This window comes from Callithrix jacchus, chromosome 14, assembly GCF_049354715.1.
Source record: "Callithrix jacchus isolate 240 chromosome 14, calJac240_pri, whole genome shotgun sequence".
Classification (NCBI taxonomy): domain Eukaryota; kingdom Metazoa; phylum Chordata; class Mammalia; order Primates; family Cebidae; genus Callithrix; species Callithrix jacchus.
This window is the reverse complement of record NC_133515.1, coordinates 96624967-96647075: the sequence shown is the minus strand read 5'-3', so window position 1 is coordinate 96647075 and position 22109 is coordinate 96624967. Positions and strand designations below refer to the sequence as shown.

Sequence of the window (22109 nt, the reverse complement as noted above, 5' to 3'; positions counted from 1 at the left end):
GTGGTGCGTGCCTGTAATCCCAGCTACTCAGGAGGCTGAGGCAGGAGAATTGCCTGAACCCAGGAGGCGGAGGTTGCGGTGAGCCAAGATCGCGCCATTGCACTCCAGCCTGGGTAACAAGAGCTAAACTCTGTCTCAAAAAAAAAAAAAATTAATGTTAAAATTAAAAGTAAAGTGTCAGCAGTGAATGCTTTAAATTGAGCAATTCATGAAAGAGAGAAAGCTCCAAAGATAAGACAGTGAGAAGGAATGACCTGCCTAAAATAACTTAAACATTCATCAGAATGGACCAATATTGTTATTTATATACTAGAAAATAAATAAGGACATAAAAATTAATTAGCACTCACTGAACCTACCTGAGCAAGAGGCTTACTTTCACATAATGTATCATACTGGAAGAATTTGTCCATCCCATGCTCTTTGGTAAAATGTTCAGACTCATCAGAGAAGAGGACAGCATCCCCATCGAAGGCCACACGGAGCTGGGTGTCACAGTAAGCCATGTCTTTGGCTCCATCAAACATTGTTGCAGAGGCAATACCTGATAGATCATGGAGACTGATTAATACTCTTCTCAGGTCCATGAGTTATAGTTTCTACCATTAAAAAAAATTCTCCCAGACCTTATGTTTTCTCTCTAGCTATTACCTGATGGCTCAACTCCTCTTCAAACCACAGATCTCAAAACAGTTGTCTGTACACTGTCTCTGTTTCTATAGGGATGGGAGCATGTAAAATGGATTGTAGGACAATTACTAAGGATGTCCATTTCCAGCAAAGTCAAAGCTCTAAAAGACTTAAGTGTTGCCATGTGGAAAAACTTCAGCAGAATATCCAACAAGAACATAAGCCTCATAATCATGTGAAATTTAATGTAAGTAATCATTAGTGTAAACCTCTTTATTAACTAGAGGAATCAAATCAGACTACTACCTTCTTGTATTGCCTCTTGCACTTTTTCAGAATCTGTAGAAACATACAAGTTGGTAAGATATGCCTTCAAATAGCCAATGGGGTTTTTTCCACCGGTCAGACAGAAGCGGTCAATCAGTAAGCCTATTATCAGGCAAGAAAGACTTTGTTATGACAGAGATTAAAGACAAAATGCTATAAATCGAAGTAAAAGTTACCTTAGAAATAATTGAGTTTATTTGTAAATTCAACTGGCTTTATTTTTGAACCTAAAGGAAAGTTACCTTAGAAATAAACTTTTAAAATTTTTTTATAGCACCAATATTTGCAATTCCTTAACAATTTCATTTTATTTATTTATTTTTGTTGTTATTTGTTTGTTTGTTTGTTTTTTGAGACAGAATCTCACTCTGTCGCCCAGGCTGGAGTACAGTGGCATAACCTCAACTCACTGCAACCTCTGCCTCCTGGGTTCAAGTGATTCTTCTGCCTCAGCCTCCTGAGTAGCTGGGACTACTGGTGCTTGCCAACATGCCTGGCTAATATTTAGTAGAGATGGGGTTTCACCATATTGGCCAGGCTGGTCTCCAGCTTCTGACCTTGTGATCCACCCACCTCAGCCTCCCAGCGTGCTGGGATTACGGGCGTGAGCCATCGCACCTGGCCAACAATTTTATATAATAGTGGTTGCGTTAGGTACATTATAGTTTATAAGCATAATATATTCACATAGATCATGCCATTTTATTCTCACAAACATACTGAAGATATTATTGTTTTCATTACAGGAAACAGAAGTTAGATATAAAGACTTATCTAACACACTGATTTAGATGCATAGAGCAGACTTGAGCCCAAGTGTCTGACTATTGTCTAGACTAGAACAGGGTGCTTCTTCTTGAACTACAGCCTCCTCACTTACTGAAAAGGCCTATTAAGATATGGATCTATCTCAAAACCATACAATTACATGGAAAGTAAACAACCTGCTCCTGAATGACTTTTGGGTAAACAATGAAATTAAGGCAGAAATCAAGAAATTATTTGAAGCTAATGAGATTAAAGATAAAACATAACAGAATCTCTGAGACATAGCTAAAGCACTGTTAAGAGGAAAGTTTATAGCACTAAACACCCTCATCAAAAGATAGAAGGATCATAGATTAACAACATAACATGACACCTAGAGGAACTAGGAAAAAAAAAAAAAGGAAAAAACTAACCCTAGACCTAACAGAAGAAAAAAAGTAACCACAATCAGAGCTGAACTGAATGAAATTGAGATGCGAAAAAATATACAAAAGATCAAGAAAACCAAAAGTTTGTTATTTGAAAGAATTAGTAAGATTGATAGACTGCTAGTTAGACTAATAAAGAAAAAAAGAGAATATCCAAATAAACACAATCAGAAATGATACCAGGGATATTACTATCAACCCCACAGAAATAGTAAAACAAAACAAAAACCCCTCACAGATTGTTAAAAAAACCTCTATGCATAGAACTAGAAAACCTAGAAGAAACAGATAAATCCCTGGAAACATACAATCTCCCAAGATTGAACCAGGAAGAAACTGAAACTCTAAACTGACCAATAACACATTTCTAAATTGAATCAGTAATAAAAAGCCTATCAACAGCCCTGGACCAGATGGGTCCTTAGCCAAATTCTACCAGATGTATTAGAATAACTGGTTTGAATCCTCCTGAAATTAGTATAAAAAATTATGGAGGAGCAACTTCTCCCTAAGTCATTTTATGAGGTCAACATAACTCTGATACCAAAACCTGGCAGACACAAAGTAAAAAGAAAACTGCAGACCAATATCCCTAATGAACACAGATGCAAGAATCCTCAACAAAATACTATCCAGCAGCACATCAAAAACCTAATCTACCATGATAAAGTAGGCTTTATTCCTAGGATGCATAGTTGCTTCAGCATACAGAAATCAATAAATATGATTCATCAAATAAACAGAACTAAAAATAAAAACTACATAATAATCTCAATAGATGCAAAAAAGGCTGTTGATAAAATTCATCATCCTTTTATGTTAAACCCCAACCCCCAAAAAACTCAGCATTGAAGGAACATGCTTCAAAATATGAACTATCTATGACAAACCCAGAGCCAACATCATACTGAATGGGCAAAAACTAGAAGAACTGGAATGAGACAAGGATGCCCACTCTGACCATTTGTATTTAACATACTACTTTAAGTCCTAGTCAGAGCAATCAGGCAAGAGAATGAAAAAAGGCATTCAAATAGAGAGAAAATAAAACTGTCTCTTTTGGCAGATGATATGATTTTTCACCTATAAAATGCCATGCTTTATCCCGCAAAGTTCCTAGATCCCATAAATAACTTGAGAAGTTTCAGGGTACAAAATTAATGTACAAAATCTGTAGCATTTCTGTATACCAACATTGTTGAAGCTAAACATCAAATCATGAATACAATCTTGTTAGCAATCACCACACTCAAAAATCAAATACTTAGAAATACAGCTATTCATGGATTTGAAAAGTCTTTACAAGGATTAAAAACACTGCTGAAAGAAATCAAAGACAATACATACAAATGGAGAAACATCCCATGATCATGAATAGGAAGAAACAATATTGTTAAAATGGCCATACTGCCCAAAGCAATTTACAGATTCAATGCTATTCCTATCCAACTACCAATGACATTTTTCACAGAATTAGAAAAAACTCCATGGAAATTCACATGGAATCAAAAAGGAGCTCAAATAGCCAAAGCAAACCTTAGCAAAAAGAACAAAGCAGGAGGCATTACATTACCCAACCTGAAACTATACTATAAAGATACTAAAACAGCATGGTACCATTACAAAAACAGACACATAGACCAATGGAACAGGTTAGAAAAGCCATAAATAAAACCACACACCTACAACCATCTGATCTTCAACAAAGTCAAGAAAAACATGCAATGGGGAAAGGACTTTGTAGTCAATAAATGGGGCTGGGATAACTGGCTAACTATATGCAGAATATTGAAATGGGACCCCCTTCCTTTTACGAGTTACAAAAATTAACTCAAGATGGATTAAAGACTTAAATGTGAAACCCAAAACCCAAGCCCTAGAGGAAAACCTAGGAAACACCATTCTGGACAGGCTCTGGGGAAGATTTCATGATGAAAACACCAAAAGCAATTGCAACAACAAGAAAAAATTGACACATGGGACCTAATTAAAACTATAGAGCTTCTGCATAGCAAAAGAAACTATCAACCGAGTAAATAGACAGCCTATAGAATGGAAGAAGATATTTGCAAACTATGCATTTAACAAAGGTGTAATATCCAGAATTTGTGAGGTATTTAACCAGATTAACAAGCAGAAACAAACAACGTCATTAAAAAATGGGCAAAGGACATGAATAGACACTTCTCAAAAGAAGACACACATGCAGCTAACAAGCATATGAAAAAATGGTCAACATAACTAATCATTAGAGAAAATCAAATCAAAACCATAAAGAGATTATCATCCCATACCTGTCATAATGGCTATTACTAAAAAGTAAAAAAATAACAGATGCTGGTGAGGTTATGGTTAAAAAGGAATACTGATATGCTGCTGTTGAGGGTGTAAAATAGTTCAGCTGCTGTGGAAAGCAGTTTGCAGATTTCTCAAAGAATTTTCAGCAGAACTACCAATCTCATTGGAATTGGTAGTTCCAATGGGATTGTATACCCAAAGGAATACAAATTGTTCTACCATAAGAATATATGCACACATATGTTCATTGCAGGACAATTCACAATGGCAAAGACATGTAATCAACCTAAATGCCCATTGATGATGGACTGGATAAACAAAATGTAGTACATATATACTATGGGACACTATACAACCATAAAAAGAATGGGATATTTTTTTGCAGCAACATTGATGGAGCTGGAGGCCATTATCTTATGTGAATTAATGCAGGAACAGAAAACCACATGTTCTCATTTATAAATGGGAGCTAAACACTGAATACACATGGACACAAAGAAGGGAGCAATAGATATCAGGGCCTACTTGAGGGTGGATGGTGGGAGGAGGATGAGGACTGAAAAACTACCTATTGGTAATATGGTTATTACCTCAGTGATGAAGAAATCTGCACATCAAATCCCCGTGACATACAATTTAGCCATAAAACAATGAATTATTATCATTAAACATTAGTATAACAAATGCTTTTACAAATCAGTAACAATTACAAAAACACACTGGGTGTTTGTGAGAGGGTTGTAAAATAGGCACCCTCATCTTTCACCAATGTGAAAGTATACATTGGGACAAGCTGTCTAGAAAATGATTTGATGACATGCAATATGTATCAAGAGCTTTTTAACAGGTCTGTACCTTTGACCTAAGATTCCTTATTTTTTTTTAAAAGGAATATTCTGAAATTCTGATAAAGATTTCTATAGAAAGGTCTCAGTTTAGGGTTATTTGTAAAAGCAAAACATGTTCAACAATGTGACAGTAGTTATATAAATTATAGGATTATGCATATAATAAAATATGTACCAATTCAAAGGTTTTTTTTTTAAGATATATGATAAACTGGGTAGCTGTACATGATGTAAAGTGGAATACTGTGTCTTGTTAGTTGTTTATCATCTGTATGGACCAAGAGAGTAGGTCAGGTCCATTAACTGTCTTGGTGGAAAAATGCTTTGTTATTAGAAAATGCTCTCACTTTTTCACTTATGCCAACATTGGGCATATGTGGCCCAAAAGTCTACTCTACAAATCCTTAAGTCATATGCATCTCATGATCCAGAAATTATTTGGTGACACCAAGACTCCAGAAATGATTAAAGCATCATCCCTTTTCTTAAGGAGATCACAGTTCACTGAAGAGCCAGGCATGTAAAACATTTTTTATAATAAAGACCCCAGGAGACAGAGATATGAATTGCTTTCTGTACCCAGAGAAGGAAATAACTAACTCTTCTGAGCCAAAAGATTTTTATTCCATGAACAAGGCTCCACGAGGAGGTTGTAAACAATCAGTTCATCAACAGAATTAACAGGTAAATAACTATGATTTCTTATGCTTCCAGCCTTGATAGGTCAGCATGGTGAGGGATAGACAGACCTCAGTCACCTACTAAATCAATTAAGACTATGTGTTGCTAAATACTAGCTGTTGTTTACTAGGTGATTCCTATATTCCAGTCATCTATGTTAAATTTTTATTTATGTTCTCTTTTTAACTCATAACCCTATGAAGACTGCACTTTTAAAAGGCAAACATTTTTAAAATGTGTTTCAATGATTTCAGCCTTATAGTTAGAATAACATAAAGTAAAACTCATAACTTATATCTTGATTATTTGCAAATATGCCCCATTTAAACTTTATTTTAACTTCCCATACCCATTTAGAAAATAGGCTAATTGTGCCCCAAATAATTCAGGTAGTTCCATAATAGGAAAAGCTGGCACTTTCTTTTAAAGTCCCAGCACACTGATAGAAACACTGGAAAGACTAGAGTCAATCAGATTTTCCATGTAAATGATTTTATGTGTGGGGAAAGAGAGCAGCCGGGGACAATCAGATTTTAAGAGTGGAAAGGAGAGGTGAAAACCTTTAAACCTTTAACACGAATCTGTGGTGAGCAAGAAGTTTGATCACACAGTAAAAGCCTTTGGGTTGACGGCTCCTTGAAGTCAAGTTCAGAAGTGAAAAACATAAAACAGAGAAATATATTGCAGGACCTAGGATTAAGACTTTGAAATTCACACTTGACAAGTTAAGTCCAGAGCTTTGAGCCCAACTCTGTGCTGAAGTTAAAAATGAACATGGCCTCTCTTGTTCTGACATAGGCAAATAAACATTCCTGCCGCAGAAGGGGGTGTCAGTATCAAATACACTGCATTTGGTTAAGCCACAGTTAGCAAAATAACATGGCTTCTCTCTTTCAGAGCAGAGGGCTGGTCTTCCACATGGTATTTATTTTACTTACCATAGTGATTGACGCTGTTTATAAGCCGCACTCCCACTTGGGCATGGTTATTAGTCATCAGTACAATATCAAATAAGTCCTGTTCATCGGGATATAGATCACGGAGTCTAGCATTGACATACTGTAGTGCCTGCAGGTTACAAACATGAATGTGTGTAAAGAGGGGCAGGCAAGGTGGGTTTGGGGAGGCCAGAGAGGAAGCATCTCATCAGGGTCAAATTCAGGCTCTGAAGAATCTTCATTGAGAGATTCTGCCTCTTTTAGGACAGAGTTATTCTATGTATTTCTGTATTATCAGCCTCTCATACATAGGAACTCAGCTAATGTTCACATACATGAATAATGTTTGTTGAAAATTTTTACAACTTGGATTCACTTGAATTATCTCTAGGGGACAAGTAGAGAGCAGGGTCAAGCTAACCCTTTTGTGCTTTATGTTTGATTTTTAAAATCTGCTTTTACTAATCATCTAATGATTATTTTTTAATTTTGAAAAATATGGACTGCTTCGGGAATTTGCATGTCTTCCTTGCCCAGAGGTCATGCAAATCGTCTTTGTTTTGTTCCAGTTTTAGTATATATACTGTCAAAGAGAGCACTTTGTGTATTAACATGGATCTTTAGACTAGGTTTGTGGTTCCTGCCCATGCTTCTACTATGTCTCTTAAGTAATCCTACCAACAACTTGTAGAGGTGTCATTTGTTTTTGCATGGTTATGATATTGTGTAATATTTGTATTAAGAAGATCAAAGTTGTAAGTGCTATATATTTCAGTGTAAGTTTAGAGAACCTTACCTTCTCTATTAAAATCACACCCCTAAGTGCCAAGAGCATCTTTATTTTCTTAATATGCTACGTTTGGGGCTAGAACAACCAAAGTGAATTTCATCTCACTGTAATATGGCATTTTATTTCTCCTATTCAGGGTTATAAACTCATGGCTTCTTAGCACTCCTTCGAGGGAGAGAGCAAAGGCTTCTGTTACTGGTCTCATGATTAGGACTTCACTTAGAGAAGGCTAACATCCCAAATCTAGGGCTGTGGGCTGGAGTCCCTTCCTCCACAGTCTGGAAGCCTATGAGAAATCATAAACTGACCTGGGTCAGCTGGAAGGAGACAAGAATGACAAGGGAGGGCTAGGAATGAGGGGGAAACTGGATGCACTTCCAAGGGTTGGCCTGGGTCCTCCCCTTGCCATTGAGGGTCTGGCGCGCCAAAGACAGCTTTCAGAGTACCTTGACAAAGCGGAACGCAGGGCCCGGGGTCAGGATGATATTCTCATTGGTGAGCTGATACTCTATGTACTTTTCCAGACCCTCTTCCTCGTAGACTTTCCTGCCGTCCACCATGTTGAAGAGCGCGCAGGATGAGACGGCAATGGTGATGGCGTTCTTGGGTTTGGGCTGCAGAGAAGGACACCAACGGGAGGACACAGTCATGTAGACAGGAAGGGGACAGGCTGGGGCTCGTCCAGAGTAGGGTGGGGATAGGTCAGCGGGCCCCCTCTTGGAGAAGTGGGATGCTGGAGATAGCCGAGGCTGGGACTCCCAGACGTTTGGGGAGGAGAAGCGGGAGACCGGAAAGGACCTCCCTGCGCAGTGGAGAGGAGGGCGGCTGGAAGAGGCTCTTTTGCGGGCTACGAAGAAGGGCGCCCCAGGTGCCAGAGGCTGTAGGCCTGCTCACCGGCCGGGGGCTCAGGGGGCTCGAGCAACTCAGCTTCTTCTCATAGAACGACCTCACGGATGCCCAGTAGGCAGCCTCGTAGTCGTCCTCATCCTCCCACTGCTTCTGCTCAGACAGACAGTCGCGGTCCAGCTGGTCAGAGGCGGGGTAGGGCACCCTGCGCTGGCTGGACGGGCGCTGGTATTCCCGCGGCTGCGAGTCCCGGGTCTGGCGGATTTCTCGCATGCCTTGCGCCCAGGCCTCCGGATTCTCTTGCATTCTGGTGTTGCACCGGGAGCCAGGATCCGGCTCTTGGGACGTGGGAGGCCGCGAGTCCAGTGACCGGGGTGGCTGGGGCGACGCAGGCGGCTGGGGCGAGGCGGGTGGCTGGAATGAGGGCTGCCCGGTCGGCGGCGGCGAGGAGTCTTGCAGGCTTGGGGAGGTGGATGGAGTCCGGGAGCTCGCAGAGCTGCTGGGGAGCTGCAGCAAGACAATGGGCGTCTGAAATTGAGGCCTGCCCGGGGTCCCTCTCGCCAGCTCTGCCCAGCTCCCATCAAGGATCTGTCCCTTCTGCCTATTCCGTTCCTAGACCTCGGATGGATGCTGGTTCATTTCAGCTCCTTAAGTAGGGCTTAAGTGACCCGGGCATTTCTAGGCCTCAGCTGTTTCATATTTCTGTTAAACAGACACAGAGACTGTCTGCTTTCATTCTCCCCTAGCTTCCCCATCAGCACTTCATACATTGTTATTTGTTTTGAGTAGATAGGACCCAGTCCTTCTCCTCCCCCTCAGGCAGCTGACACATGGTTTGCAAAGTCCTGTCCCCTGCTTGCAATGTACCTGCTCAGTCAGAGGCCTGCAGGTAGGACAGAGGGCTTGCGAATGGATCTTGCTTGGCCAGTGCCTTGGTGTGCAACCTCCAGTTAACTCCATGAGCAAAGTGGGCCAGACATTCCTACCAGAACACTCTACATAGCACCTCGGGGCGTGTCGCTCCCGAATCCCCATGTGAATGATGCACTGAGAGCTGGGAAGGTCCCTTGGCTGGAGACTGGAGCTCTCCCCAGGGCCTTCAGAGCTCCTCATGCCAGTGGAGCACAGTTACATAGAATCATCTTCCTAAACAGGAAAGGACCATTCTAGAGAAAAAAAAAAACCTTTACTAAGGTGAGCAAGAAGTTATTAGGCATCCATATGTTATTTCAGATTGTTTCACATACGACACAAAAAGGATGTTTTTGTTTAGATCATTGAGTTAAATCTGATAGAGATGATGGATTGGGTAGGAATGCATGTTCTCCCAGTGGCTGTGTCTGGTTCATTCTCTCTGCTTCCAACATCTTAATCTCAAAACTACCTTTTTCTTTTTAATTGCTTATATCATAAGGCCGAATTAAAGACCCAAACCTCCACACAATCTGACACTCTTTAACTTTTCTCTTGTGGTGACAATTTCCTTCCCTTTTCTGAGAATCAATAACTATTTGTTGATTGTTATTCAATAACTGTTGAAGGAAGGAAGGATGGAAGAAGTGTACCACCTCTAGGTCTAGAGCCCCTGGATTTTAATGCTGTCTCTACCACTTTTTAATGTGAAACCTTAAACAAGTTTACTCTGTACTTCAGTTTTCTGTGGTAAAATGGGATTTTTTGGGGGAAGGGAGTTCTCATGAGGGCTAAATTAGCTAACACATGTAAAGCACACAAACAGGGACTGGCACATTACTATTATTCTATCATCTTCTCCTCCTGTTCATCTTTATCTCTACCTTAGCACTGGTGTTCCTGCTTCTAGGCTCATCTACTGATGGAGCCCTGGTGGATGGGCTCCTGGATCTTTGAGACCATTGACTGCGTACAACGTACCCTCGAGAGTCTGTCTTCGGCAGTGACAATTCTTGTGATTCCTGTGATGGAAAGAAGAAACCTACGGGTGTAAAACCCCACCACCCACTCCTTCCATGAATGTGCCTGCAAAATAGTCATGTCAGGCTGAAAATAGCAGCACCCAGTGAGAAGCTCTCTGGCCTTAATGACTTTTTTTTTTTTTTTTTTTTTTTGAGACAGAGTTTCCCTCATTACCCAGGCTGGAGTGCAGCCTGGCGCGATGTTGGCTCACCGCAACCTCCACCTCCTGGGTTCAGGCAATTCTTCTGCCTCAGCCTCCCGAGTAGCTGGGATTACAGACACACGCCACCATGCCCAGCTAATTTTTTACATTTTTAGTTGAGAAGGGGTTTCACCATGTTGACCTAGATGATCTCGCTCTCTTGACCTTGTGATCCACCCGCCTCGGCCTCCCAAAGTGCTGGGAGTACAGGCGTGAGCCACTGCGCCCGGCCGAATGACTCTTAACCTGAGCTCTTGTGTACTATTCTAATTCTGGTCTAGTCCTCCTGTTTGGAGCATCTACATGGGGTCCTCTTGAAAGAGCATCCAAAACCAAGATGCAAACTGGGTAATATATTTTTTCTTTTGACTCCTCTTATATGGAACTTAATATGGTCATCATTGTTCCTCCCTTTTCTTCACTTCTTCCCTTGAGGATAAGCCTGCTAACAAATGCTGAAACAATATATCCACCATTTTTACCAGATTGTAAAGGTGAGGGCAGCTGGTGCCCCCTGGTTGCAGGGGGGACTCTAAGGAAACTGATTCAAGGGAATGGAGCCCTCAAGCTTTCCTTTCAGGAGAGACAAGAATGAAGGAGACCAGGGGAAAGCAAGTAAAAGAGTTTCTATTTGCCATATCCTTCCCCTCACCCAGATTTCCTGAGGTTCCCCTCCAGAATCAGTAGTGTGATCTCTGCTCACCCTCATCATGGTGATCTGCTGGCCCTGCTCCCACAACAGGCACATGTGAATATAAATACATATTGTGCGGCAGGGGCCAAGGGCTGTTCCCTCAGCTGCACAAAGGCAGCGTCTACACGACGAGTGACCCCGGAAAGGGCAACATCTCAGCGAGTGATTCGGATTGACTGCACGCTTCATCTGAAAGATTGTGCAGAAAATGGTCAATGTGATGGCCAGGCAGCCCTCCCCTCCCTGGTTTGAACAAAGACCAGTCTCCTCCCAGCATAGGCTGAGCAGAGGAGCCTGCTGTGGTTCCACACATTCTAAGTGAACACGTGGGTATGGATGGAGGGGAAGGCAGGGCCCAACCTCTTCTAGTTGTTCCTTAACCTTCTCATGAGGACATTAGGGACACCTTAATACAATACTCAACAGCTTGGTCTTCTCTCCCAGAGCTCCCTGCCCCCTAACATTTTCCATTATGCTTTCTGCTTCTAATTTCCTCACCTCCGCTACAGAGATCAGCTCACCTGACTGCCAAGACGAACTCCCGTTTTGTCAGATTCCTTTCTTTTTCCTGCTTCTAGACTTTCTTTTGAGGACCTCATTCCAGGCTCATTCTTGACATGGAAACAAATAATATTTATTAATTTTTAATCTCAGAACATTCAGAATCTTGGCTTTAGAAATAAAAAAATAAAACAATTTATTTCTTTGCCAATATAAAAACATATAAATTCTAGACATTAGCTTCCCCTCTTCTAACAAGCATGAGTAAAAAATGACCTATATTTTATTAAAAAGTATTGTATAAACGATGTTTTTTTGAGACAGTCTCATTCTGTTGTTCAGGCTGGAGTGTGATATCGGCTCACTGCAACTTCTGTGTCCCAGGTTCAAGCAATTCTCCTGCCTTAGCCTCCCTCCTGAGTAGCTGGGACTATCGACACACGCCACCACACCTGGCTAATTTTAGTGTATTTTAGTAGAGATGGGGTTGCACCATGTTGTCCAAGTTGGTTGAGAGTTCCTGTGCTCAGGCAGTCCACCTGCCTTGGCTGGCCTCCCAAAGTGCTAGGATTACAGGCGTGAGACACTGTGTCTGGCCAAGCAATTTTTAAATAGAAATTTGTTGGTTCATAGATTTGAGATATAAAGCATTTATTGTATAAAGATTGATAATGTGGGAAATATTGTGAGAGAATTTTTCAGGGTTCAGTAGGACTTGGATTTAAATGTGAAGTTGTTTACATAGAATAAATCTGTTTTTTCGTTTTTCTCTATTATTCTGAAGATTGGTACTTATGGACCTTATTTTTCCTTGCCATTTATAATTGAATATTTTCTTGATTTCTTCATCATTGTAACTCAAATTTTCTGTGAGGCTAGCCGCACCGATATTAGTGTGATTTCTAAATATAGGGACCTTAATCTCATACAAATTTATTGAAAGTCAGGCCTTCTGTTCCTATCATCTAATTACTCATATATCTAGAGTGGAAAGAGATTTCTTACCACCAAACTAACAGCAGATAGGGAAAACTATGTAAAAGAGCGCAAGAAGCTAACTCACTTTATGGAAATCTCGAATATTTATATTTTCATTCTCATTTAGAAGAGGTGCTTATTAGAACATTATTTTGACTGTTTCATGCTAAGTAGCTGCAGTGTGATCAAGATTAGTGTTATTTATCTGTTTAATGAGCACAACCTCTACGTTAGACCAAGATCCCACAAAGCAGTCTATACTGATCCATTTATGCTCTGTGTCTTGCGCCTAGGAAAAATCTCATCAGTATTAGTTGCATGAGAATTTAACTGCAGAGAATGGCATAGCTGTATGGCTCCTGAACTAATTTCAAATCTTTTCATCAACCCTCACCCCCCTTATACACATATGTAGTAGTCACCATAATATCCTCTCACTTCTAATTCCAAATGATATTTTAAATCCCGTTCCCTTTTCCTATCTCTATTATCATTGCCTTGTTCCAGGCCTCTGACCATCCTGTGACTACAGCCTTCTGAACAGGTTTCATGGCCTTAAATCTTCTCTCCACGTCTAGATCTGTCCACCATATTTATTTAGAGTAATATTTATAAGATGTAAATACAATAATGCTTCATTCCTGGATAAACACTTTCTTCACTTGGTTTAACCAGGAGCCTCATGATGTATTCCTGTGTACCTCCTACTTGCACGCCCTTCACTCTACACTTTAGCTCTAAATTCTACTGATATCGAATAACTTGTATTTGCCTGCACACACCACCTTTATTTCCGTGTGGCCTCCTCTTCTCTTTCATGTTCTTCAAAGCTCAGTGTGACCTTGGGAAAACTCCCAGAGTTAAATATTGTTCTGTGTTGCTTGTGTCTTTTGTACATACTTTTACTGAGCAATGAGTTGTCTTTTTTCTATTCTCTTTCCTACTAGGTCATGCATTCTTCAAAGACAACCAGTGTTTTTACCTTTTGCTACTGACATATGAGCACATGCTCAATGAATACTGACTTATTGGAATTCCTTATGTACTACATGCTTTAATCTTTTTTTTTGCTGTCTTCATTTTTTAAAATTTCTCCTTCTTCCCTTTTCTCTGCTTTCTCCATTGCCTTTATTCTCTTCTTTCTCTTTTCTCTACATGAAGCCATTATCTGAAATTACTTGATTGTTGCAGAGCCTTTGCAGAGGCAAATAATGGACTGATATCCACATTTCCTCAGCCCCAAGGCAAGATTCTAAGACACTCAATTCACTCACCTTCTTTTTCTGTTTGAGGGATGTTTGACTCATTTTTTTAACTGTTGAAATTCTTTTGTTGTTATGCAGATATTCGTCTCCCCAGCTCCATTTCCTGTCACTTCCCTTGCTCCATCTAGCTTTGCATTTAGAATGTCAAATTTATGACATCATATGTGATTCCACAGTAACAAACTGACTCTGTAAACATGTTATTAACCTTAAAGGAAAAAGTTTCTTTATTTTGAATATATCTGCTCATAACCGTTGTCTTTGTTTTCAGAAATTGATGTCTAAACATTGTTCAAATGTTCAATATGTAGCAATATCAATATTACCACTTCCTTCTTTTTATATCTTTTTAGGCATTTCTCTGCCATTCATTACATAAATCCCATTTGTGGCTGTATGTTTCCTGGTACTGCCAAAATGAATGGCCAAGTCTTTTGTGGATCCAGTCATTTATCCAGGTTCATTCTGCCAGACAGACTTTGGAGGGCTTTCCTGAGATCTAGAGATTGTTTTTGATAGCTGAGATATTGTTCTAGACATGGAGTTTAGACTTGAGTTTCAGTTTAGCTTTAGTGTTTCATGTTTCTTTCAGTGGCAAAACTTGTTGAGGAAGACACTGTCAAAGCCCTTTCCCCACGGCTAGACTTAGTGTAGAATTTTACCTCTGCTGCCCCATCCTTAATCCTTTACCCTGTACTGTCCCATACTTAACCCTTTAAACACTATAGCTAAACTCAAACTCAAGTCTAAACTCCATGTCTAGAACAACATCTCAGCTGTCAAAAATAGTTTCCAGATCTGAGGAAAGTCTGGGAGAATGAACATGGGTACATGATTGGGTCCATAAATGAGTTTGTGATTCATTTTGGCAAGTAACAGGAAACATACAGCTACAAATAGGATTGATATTTGCAAAAAGTAGCCCCTAACTCTGGTTTACAGAATCAAACCATGTTCTCCATTTTAGTTTTCTCCTTTTATCTTCACCCAAGCTTCACATAGGAGACATGTGCCATGCCAACCTGAACTGGTGAAACCATCAAGGACTGAGGCAGGTTTCCGACCTGTTTTCATGGGAGTTGATAGGTAAGGTTGAATATCGGAAGTTGTTGATGGTTTTAATTTAAATTCTCCAGGGAGTCTTTTTGTTAGTAAAATGTGCAGGCTGTAGGTAAGAATGCCTAGATTTAAATTCTTTCATCTCTCCCCTACTCTCCACTGTACCCCCAACCCCCACCATTCTACCTAAAATTTGTACAGGGGGCATTTGTTTTTTGCCTGGTTATGATATTATATCATATTTGTTTAAGTTATGTGGAAGATCAAAGTGGTAAGTGCTACTTCAGAGGACCTTACCTTCTCTATTAAAATCACACCCCTAAGTACCAAGAGCATCTTTAGTCTCTTAATATGCTGTTTGGGGCTAGAACAACTAATATGTGAATTTCATCTCATTGTAATAAGGTGTTTTATTTCCACTAATCAGGATTATAAACTCATTATGGATTGTTAGCACTCCTTTGAGGGAGGGAGCAAAGGCGTCTGTTACAGGTTTCATGACCAAGACTTCCTTTAGGGAAGTCTGACATCCCAAATCTAGGCTATGGGCTAGAGTCACTTCCTCCACAGTCTGGAAGCCTATGCAAAAGTATGAATGGACCTGAGTCAGAGGTTTATCTGACTCATAGTTCTGCAGACTATACAGGAAGCAGAGTGCTGGCATCTGTTTCTGGTGAGGCCTCAGGAAGCTTCCAATCATGGTCAGAAGGCAAAGAAGGAGCAAGTGTGTAACATGACAACAGCAGGAGCAAGAAAGAGAAGGGAGGAGGTCACTCAGATATCCTGGTAACTCCTTACCATGGGAGGGCACCAAACCATCCATTAGGGACCCACCTGCATGACCCAGACACCTCGCACTAGGCCAGACCTCCAACATTGGTAATCACCTTTTAACATGAGATTTGGATGGGACAAATATCCAAAGCATATAATGGTTAAGCATGTTCTTGTCTCAAGTCTTTTACATTTGTTGCTCTATCTGTTGCAGTGACTTATATGTTCACATTGCTTAATTCCTTATTTCAATTAACTTGGCTCTCAAATCATCTCCTCACAGAGGACCTCTCTGACTCCCATCTCAAATGGTACCTCATTTCCTTCATCTTTTAAGCCTTCTATCACTTTATTTTTATTCATAACATTTATTTCAACCTGACTTTGTTTCACAAGACTTTATTTGCTTATTGTCTTTTCTGGTCCTGTTAGAGTGAAAGCTACTTGTGAGAAGCATTATCTTTCCACTGCTGCTTTCTTCTTGCCTAGAATAGTTACTAAGACATACTTCCATAAATATTTGTTGAATAAATACATGAATCACTTAAGAAATGCATTTACTTAACAGCGATAAGCAGGATACATAAAATTATGTTAACAGTAGTGGTAGAGTTTTTTTAATCTTTTTTTTTTTTTGAGACAGAGTCTTGTTCTATCTCTCAGGCTAGACTGCAATGGCATGATCTCGGCTCACTGCACCCTCCACCTTCCAGGTTTAAGCAATTCTCCTGCCTCAGCCTCCCAAGTAGCTGGGATATCAGGTATATACTACCACACCCAGCTAATTTTTGTGTTTTTGATAGAGAACAGGTTTTCACTATGTTGGTCAGGCTGGTCTTGAACTCCTGACCTCAGTCGATCCACCTGCCTCAACCTCCCAAACTGCTGGGATTACACAGTGGCCTGAGCCACCGTGCCAGCCATGGTGGAAATTTTAAAAAGTCGTTTTCTTATGCCTTTGAGGAGGACCACGAATTAGTGCATGGGGAGAAAACCCAGAAAACTGCTGTATTTCTTCCCTGTCCTTTAAAGTTTTTTTCCTAGAGATTGGGGTTCTCAAGCCTAAGAGTGTATCAGAATTACTTTGAGAGGTTGTAAGAGTGACTTTGCAACAGAAGAATGGTTAAACTGTGGCACAGTCATACTGTGGAACACTACTTAGCAATGCAGAGGAACAAATTATTGATACACACCATAACCTGAATGACTCCACAGAGAATTATGCTGAGTTTAAAAAAAAAAGGCCAGTCCCCAAGAGTTATATACTATATGATTTCACTTGTATAACATTCTTGAAATGAGAACAATTATAGAATGGAGAACAGGTCAGTGGTTGCCAGGATGAAGAGGTGGGTGAAGTCAAGTGGTTGTAGCTAGAAAAGGGGAAAACGAGAAATCTCTTGGTGATGGAAATAGTATGTATTTTTTATCTGGTTGTATCAGTGTCAACATCTAGGCTCTGATATTGTACTATAGTTTTGCAATATGTCCAAATTGGGCAAAGGGTAATGGGATTATTTGTTTTTTTTTTTTTTTTTTGCAACTGCCTACGAATCTACAATTATTTTAAAAAATTTAAAACATTTAAATTTAATTTTTTTAAACATATACACACAAGTTTTGGGGCCTTTTTCCCCAGAGTTTCTGATTCAGTAGGCCTGGATAGGGTGTAAAACCTGAATGTATAACATGTTCCCAGATGAAGCTGATTCTGCTGGACTTTGTTAATCACTAAGCCAGAATAATTAGGAATTCTTCATACTCTCAGGTAAGCTCCAGCTGGTCCATTGACTCCATGTGAACAACGTCAAATAATCCTCTCCTATCTTAAATATCATCTCTTGTAGCAAGGACTATCATTAGTGAAAACAGTCTCTAGATGGGCCTGTCAGACCCCAATGCTCAAGACAAAGCCTCACCTTTTTTCAGTAGGGCCCTGTCTGATTGGCTGGACTGTAAGCAGTTCACTAGCAACAGCTATGTCCTTTACTGACTGCCTCAGTTGGAAAGGAACTGTCCGAGTTGAGTTGTAGGTTCACATCCTTGGCTGCACATTAAAATTAACCGAGAGCTTTAAAAAATCCCAGTTCCCGGGATTTTTCCAGATCACAATCACAGACAAGTTTAATTAGAATCTCTGAATGTAAGACCCAGGCATCAGTATCATTTGTGTTTGGCTGGAGGGCTGAGGCCTAGGCTTTCAGTAGAATTTCTAAGGTACCTACTTTCCTTCCTCCCTCTACCCTGGGTCTAGTTCCCCAGTCTCCACAAAGGGGAGGCAGCCCCTGCTCAAGAAGCTGAACCCCCAAACTAGAAACCACAGTCTTCTTACACTCCTCCCTCTCCCTTATCTCAGGTTCTTATGAGTTGCATGTCTTTTATCTCATCCATGTCTCTCCAACACCAGGCACTCTTCCATTACATTTGCTTTCGGTTAAGTCCTTATCTTTTCCAATGAGTTATGCAAGAGTCTCCTAGGCCGGGCGCGGTGGCTCAGGCCTATAATCCCAGCACTTTGGGAGGCCGAGGCGGGTGGATCACGAGGTCAAGAGATCGAGACCATCCTGGTCAACAAGGTGAAACCCTGTCTCTACTAAAAATACAAAAATTAGCTGGGCATGGTGGTGTGTGCCTATAGTCCCAGCTACTCGTGAGGCTGAGGCCGGAGAATTGCTTGAACCCAGAAGGCGGAGTTTGCGGTGAGCCGAGATCGTGCCATTGCACTCCAGTCCGGGTAACGACAGCGAAACTCCGTCTCAAAAAAAAAAAAAAAAAGAGTCTCCTCACCAACCTCCTCGTCTGCACTATTGTGTCCTCAAATCTATCCTTATATAGCCACTAGAGAGATCTTTCTAAAACACTAATAGATTATTTCACTCCCTTATTTAAAACCCTTTGTGGAGAATCTTTTTTTCCCTCAAGAAACAAATTAGTATGATATCCAAGACTCTCTATGACCGAGTCTTTCTCCCATTCCTTGCCTCCTTTCCTAGCCCCATACATCTGGATTTCCCCAACAAAACACTTCTCACTCCCTTAAAAAAGTTCTTGTTTATTGAGATATAATTCACACACCATACCCATTTAAAGTGTACAATTCAATGGTTTTTAAAACATTTCTAGTCAAACTATAACCACAGCCAAATTGTAGCATATCTTCAACATCCCCAAAATAAATTCAGTATCTTCTAGATATAACCCCTGTCTTCTCACCCCCTGCCCAATCCTAAGTAATCATTAATTTACTTTCTTCATAACCCATTTTACAGATCAATGCATCACTGCCCAGTAGAGTTCTGAACTTTGGAGCAATACTGACTTAGGTTTAAATTTTACCTTGGCTAGTCTATATATTTGGATCACTTACTCCATCCAAACTTCAGTTCTGTTGCCATCAAAACTGGAAAAGTTACATCTACTTCTTAGGCTGTGAGGATTATTGACAATATAATAAGGTACCCAGCAATAATAAATACACGTTAATTATCATTATGTTTTAGTGAATTATGAATATAAAATTTTGAAAAAAGCATTGCTGTGATCCTATAACCAGTAACTAGATATCCCATTGTAGCAATAATTACACTTTCAGATTTTAATAAGAATATGTGGGCTTATGTGACTGTTCAAATCAAGATGGTTTTAGAAAATTTAATATTAATCATATTAAATGTTGGACTCAATCCAGGTCACAGGGTGGATAGGTTGGGAAGTATCAGGCCTAAGTTTAGTCAGCAGAGGTGCATAATTCCTGAGGCTCACAAAAAGACTGTGGAGAAGGGTCTTGTTTTCTTATCATTTCCACCTGTCACTTAGATCATCTTGCCATATTAGTTTTGCATGGCCATGTAACAAATTACTACTAACTTAGTGGCTTAAAATAACGTGCATTTATTATCACACAGTTCTGTTAGGTTAAAAGTCTGGGGAAGCTCACCTGGGTTCTTTGCTCAGACTCTGTTAAAGGTAAAATTAAGGTGTCAACCATGCTGAGCTGTTCCTGGAGGCTCTGGGGTCTCAAATGGGTTGTTGGCAGAATTCAGTTTCTTTTGGTTACAGGACAGAGGTCCAAGTTGCTGGATGTCAACCAGGGAATCATCCTCAACTCCTAGAGGCCACTCTCAGGGCCTCGCTCCATGGCCCCCTCCATCTCATTAATGGAGAACCTTCCTTGTGCTGAATCTTATCAGTCGGAAAAAACTCTCTTCTTTCAAAGGGCTCAGTTAATTAGGTTATGCCCACTGGGATAATCTCTGTTTTATTAACTCAAAATCAACTAATGATATTATATCTACAAAATCTGTCTTGCCATGTATAATGACATAATCATGGTATCGATGCCCCATTGTATTCCCAGGACAGGGAATTATACAAGGGTGAGGGTCTTTGGAGAGATTATCTTAGAATTTTGTCCTCCACACTCATTTAATTGACTTTGCCTAAGTGAGTCCTCAAAATAGGGAACTAAATAAATAAAATGCAGGCTTGCAAATTGGCGACCACCATTATCTATTTCATTGAATATGGACTATCTGGGGCTAGTATGGGCACTTGATTTGAAGATATATTTTGTTTTGAAAAGTATGGACTAGGAAATGTAACATGTATGGACTTGTTAGAGACTGTCACTACGTCCTTTGGATTCACGTGCGTAGATATTTTTGGAGGAGTTGTGTACTTTCTCCTGCACCTTTCTGAGGTCCGTGATTGTTGTTGTGGGCATAGAACAGATCTAGGAGCACATTGACACCTCAGAGAGAGTTTACAAACTCAAGATGTCTTCATTGGGATAGTCCTAAAATTAAGTATAAGGATAAAGTAGTATATCCTTCTTAGTTCCTTTCTATAGAAATGGAAGTGTATTTCATGGTTGGTCTCTAAATATACTAAACAGTATTGGCTTTGGAGTCAAATAAATCTGAGTTTTAAGACCAACCCCATTCTCTGCTGTGCTGTTCAAAAAAGTAAAGAAATAAAGAAAAAGAAAGAAAGGAAAAACAGAAAACAAAACAAAAAAAAACCAACCCTGTTACTAACCACTTGTTTAACATCAAGCAAGTTACTTAACATTGATTTTTTTGATTTTTTTATGTCTATGAAATGAGTGTTATAACTGGCTGGAGGGTTTTTAGGAAGAAATACATGGGTAGCACAAATAATGTGCTTGGCCCAAAGTACTGGTTCGTGGTTAGGGTCTATGGTGGGTTGAGTCAAGAACAATAGTTTGAAGCTGTTCCCATCAGGAGCTGGATTCTATTTCCCATCCTTTGAATCTGGCTCTGCCTTATGATGTGCTTTAACTAATACAATGCAGCAAAAATGATAATAATAATGTGTGAGTCCTTGAGCCCAGGGCTCCTAAGGCTTGCAGTGACTGTCTTCTTGGAATGCTGTTTCCATGGGGTGGCTTGAAATCTTCATGTTAAGAAAATAAGAACAATAAGAAATAATATTTTTGAGCATATGCTAGACACATTGCATTTTATATTATTTAGTACTTTTTAATCACCAAGCATTGTAGTGTGAAACAACTTGCCTGAAGTTGCAAAGTAACAGTTGTTTAATCATACTCTTCTACAGTGGCCCTGTCTTTTATACCTATCTTAACAATAGGCTAATCTAGAATCCTATGTAATTAATTGGATAGTCAAAAAATTGGAAGTCTTTATAGTTTCTAAGTATGAGTTTCATCCAATGAGGGCATATCTCCGTGTCTTAGACTGTTTTCATGCTGCTTTTGATAAAGATATTTTCAAGACTGGGTGATTTATAAAGAAAAAGAGGGTTAATGGACTCAGTTCCATGAGCCTGGGGAGACCTCACAATCATGGCAGAAGGCAAAAGGCACTTCTTACCTGGTAACGGGCAAGAGAGAATGAAGGCCAAGTGAAAGGGGAAACCTTTTATAAAACCATCAAATCTTGTGAGACTTATTCATTACCATGAGAACAGTATGGGAAAACCACTCCCATTATTCAATTATCTCCCACTAGCTCCCTCCCACAACATGTGGGAATTATGAGAGCTACAGTTCAAGATGAGATTTGGGTGGGGACACAGTCAGACCCTATCACTCTAAGTCTATAGGTCTCAGATCATGATAAAGGAGCAGCTTCTCATAAGCTTGGTCCTGCTCATGGTGCATAT

At 40.1% G+C, this 22109-nt stretch overlaps 1 protein-coding gene and 1 non-coding gene across 5 annotated transcripts in view; both read right to left on the bottom strand.

The window, feature by feature from the left end:
- NT5C1B (5'-nucleotidase, cytosolic IB) overlaps window positions 1–14261 on the bottom strand; it is a 28858-nt gene extending 14597 nt beyond the window's left edge. The window contains exons 1-9 of one of the 4 annotated variants that reach the window (XM_008981100.5): window positions 14139–14261; window positions 11907–11996; window positions 11395–11574; window positions 10351–10488; window positions 8603–9061; window positions 8155–8322; window positions 6919–7048; window positions 937–1059; window positions 360–544 (exon numbers count right to left, since the gene is read on the bottom strand). In XM_008981100.5, coding sequence (XP_008979348.4) covers window positions 360–544; window positions 937–1059; window positions 6919–7048; window positions 8155–8322; window positions 8603–9061; window positions 10351–10488; window positions 11395–11574; window positions 11907–11996; window positions 14139–14171 — 1506 coding nt within the window. In that variant the 5' untranslated portion in view covers window positions 14172–14261. Of the gene's footprint in view, window positions 1–359; window positions 545–936; window positions 1060–6918; window positions 7049–8154; window positions 8323–8602; window positions 9062–9421; window positions 9721–10350; window positions 10489–11394; window positions 11575–11906; window positions 11997–14138 lie in introns of those variants that run through there. The other 3 variants (XM_008981102.5, XM_035273146.3, XM_035273145.3) reach the window with 3 other exon arrangements.
- LOC118147545 (U6 spliceosomal RNA) lies at window positions 7411–7517 on the bottom strand. Its single transcript, XR_004733997.1, has one exon. It is a non-coding gene; the product is annotated as a U6 spliceosomal RNA (small nuclear RNA).
- Window positions 14262–22109: the final 7848 nt, after the last annotated feature.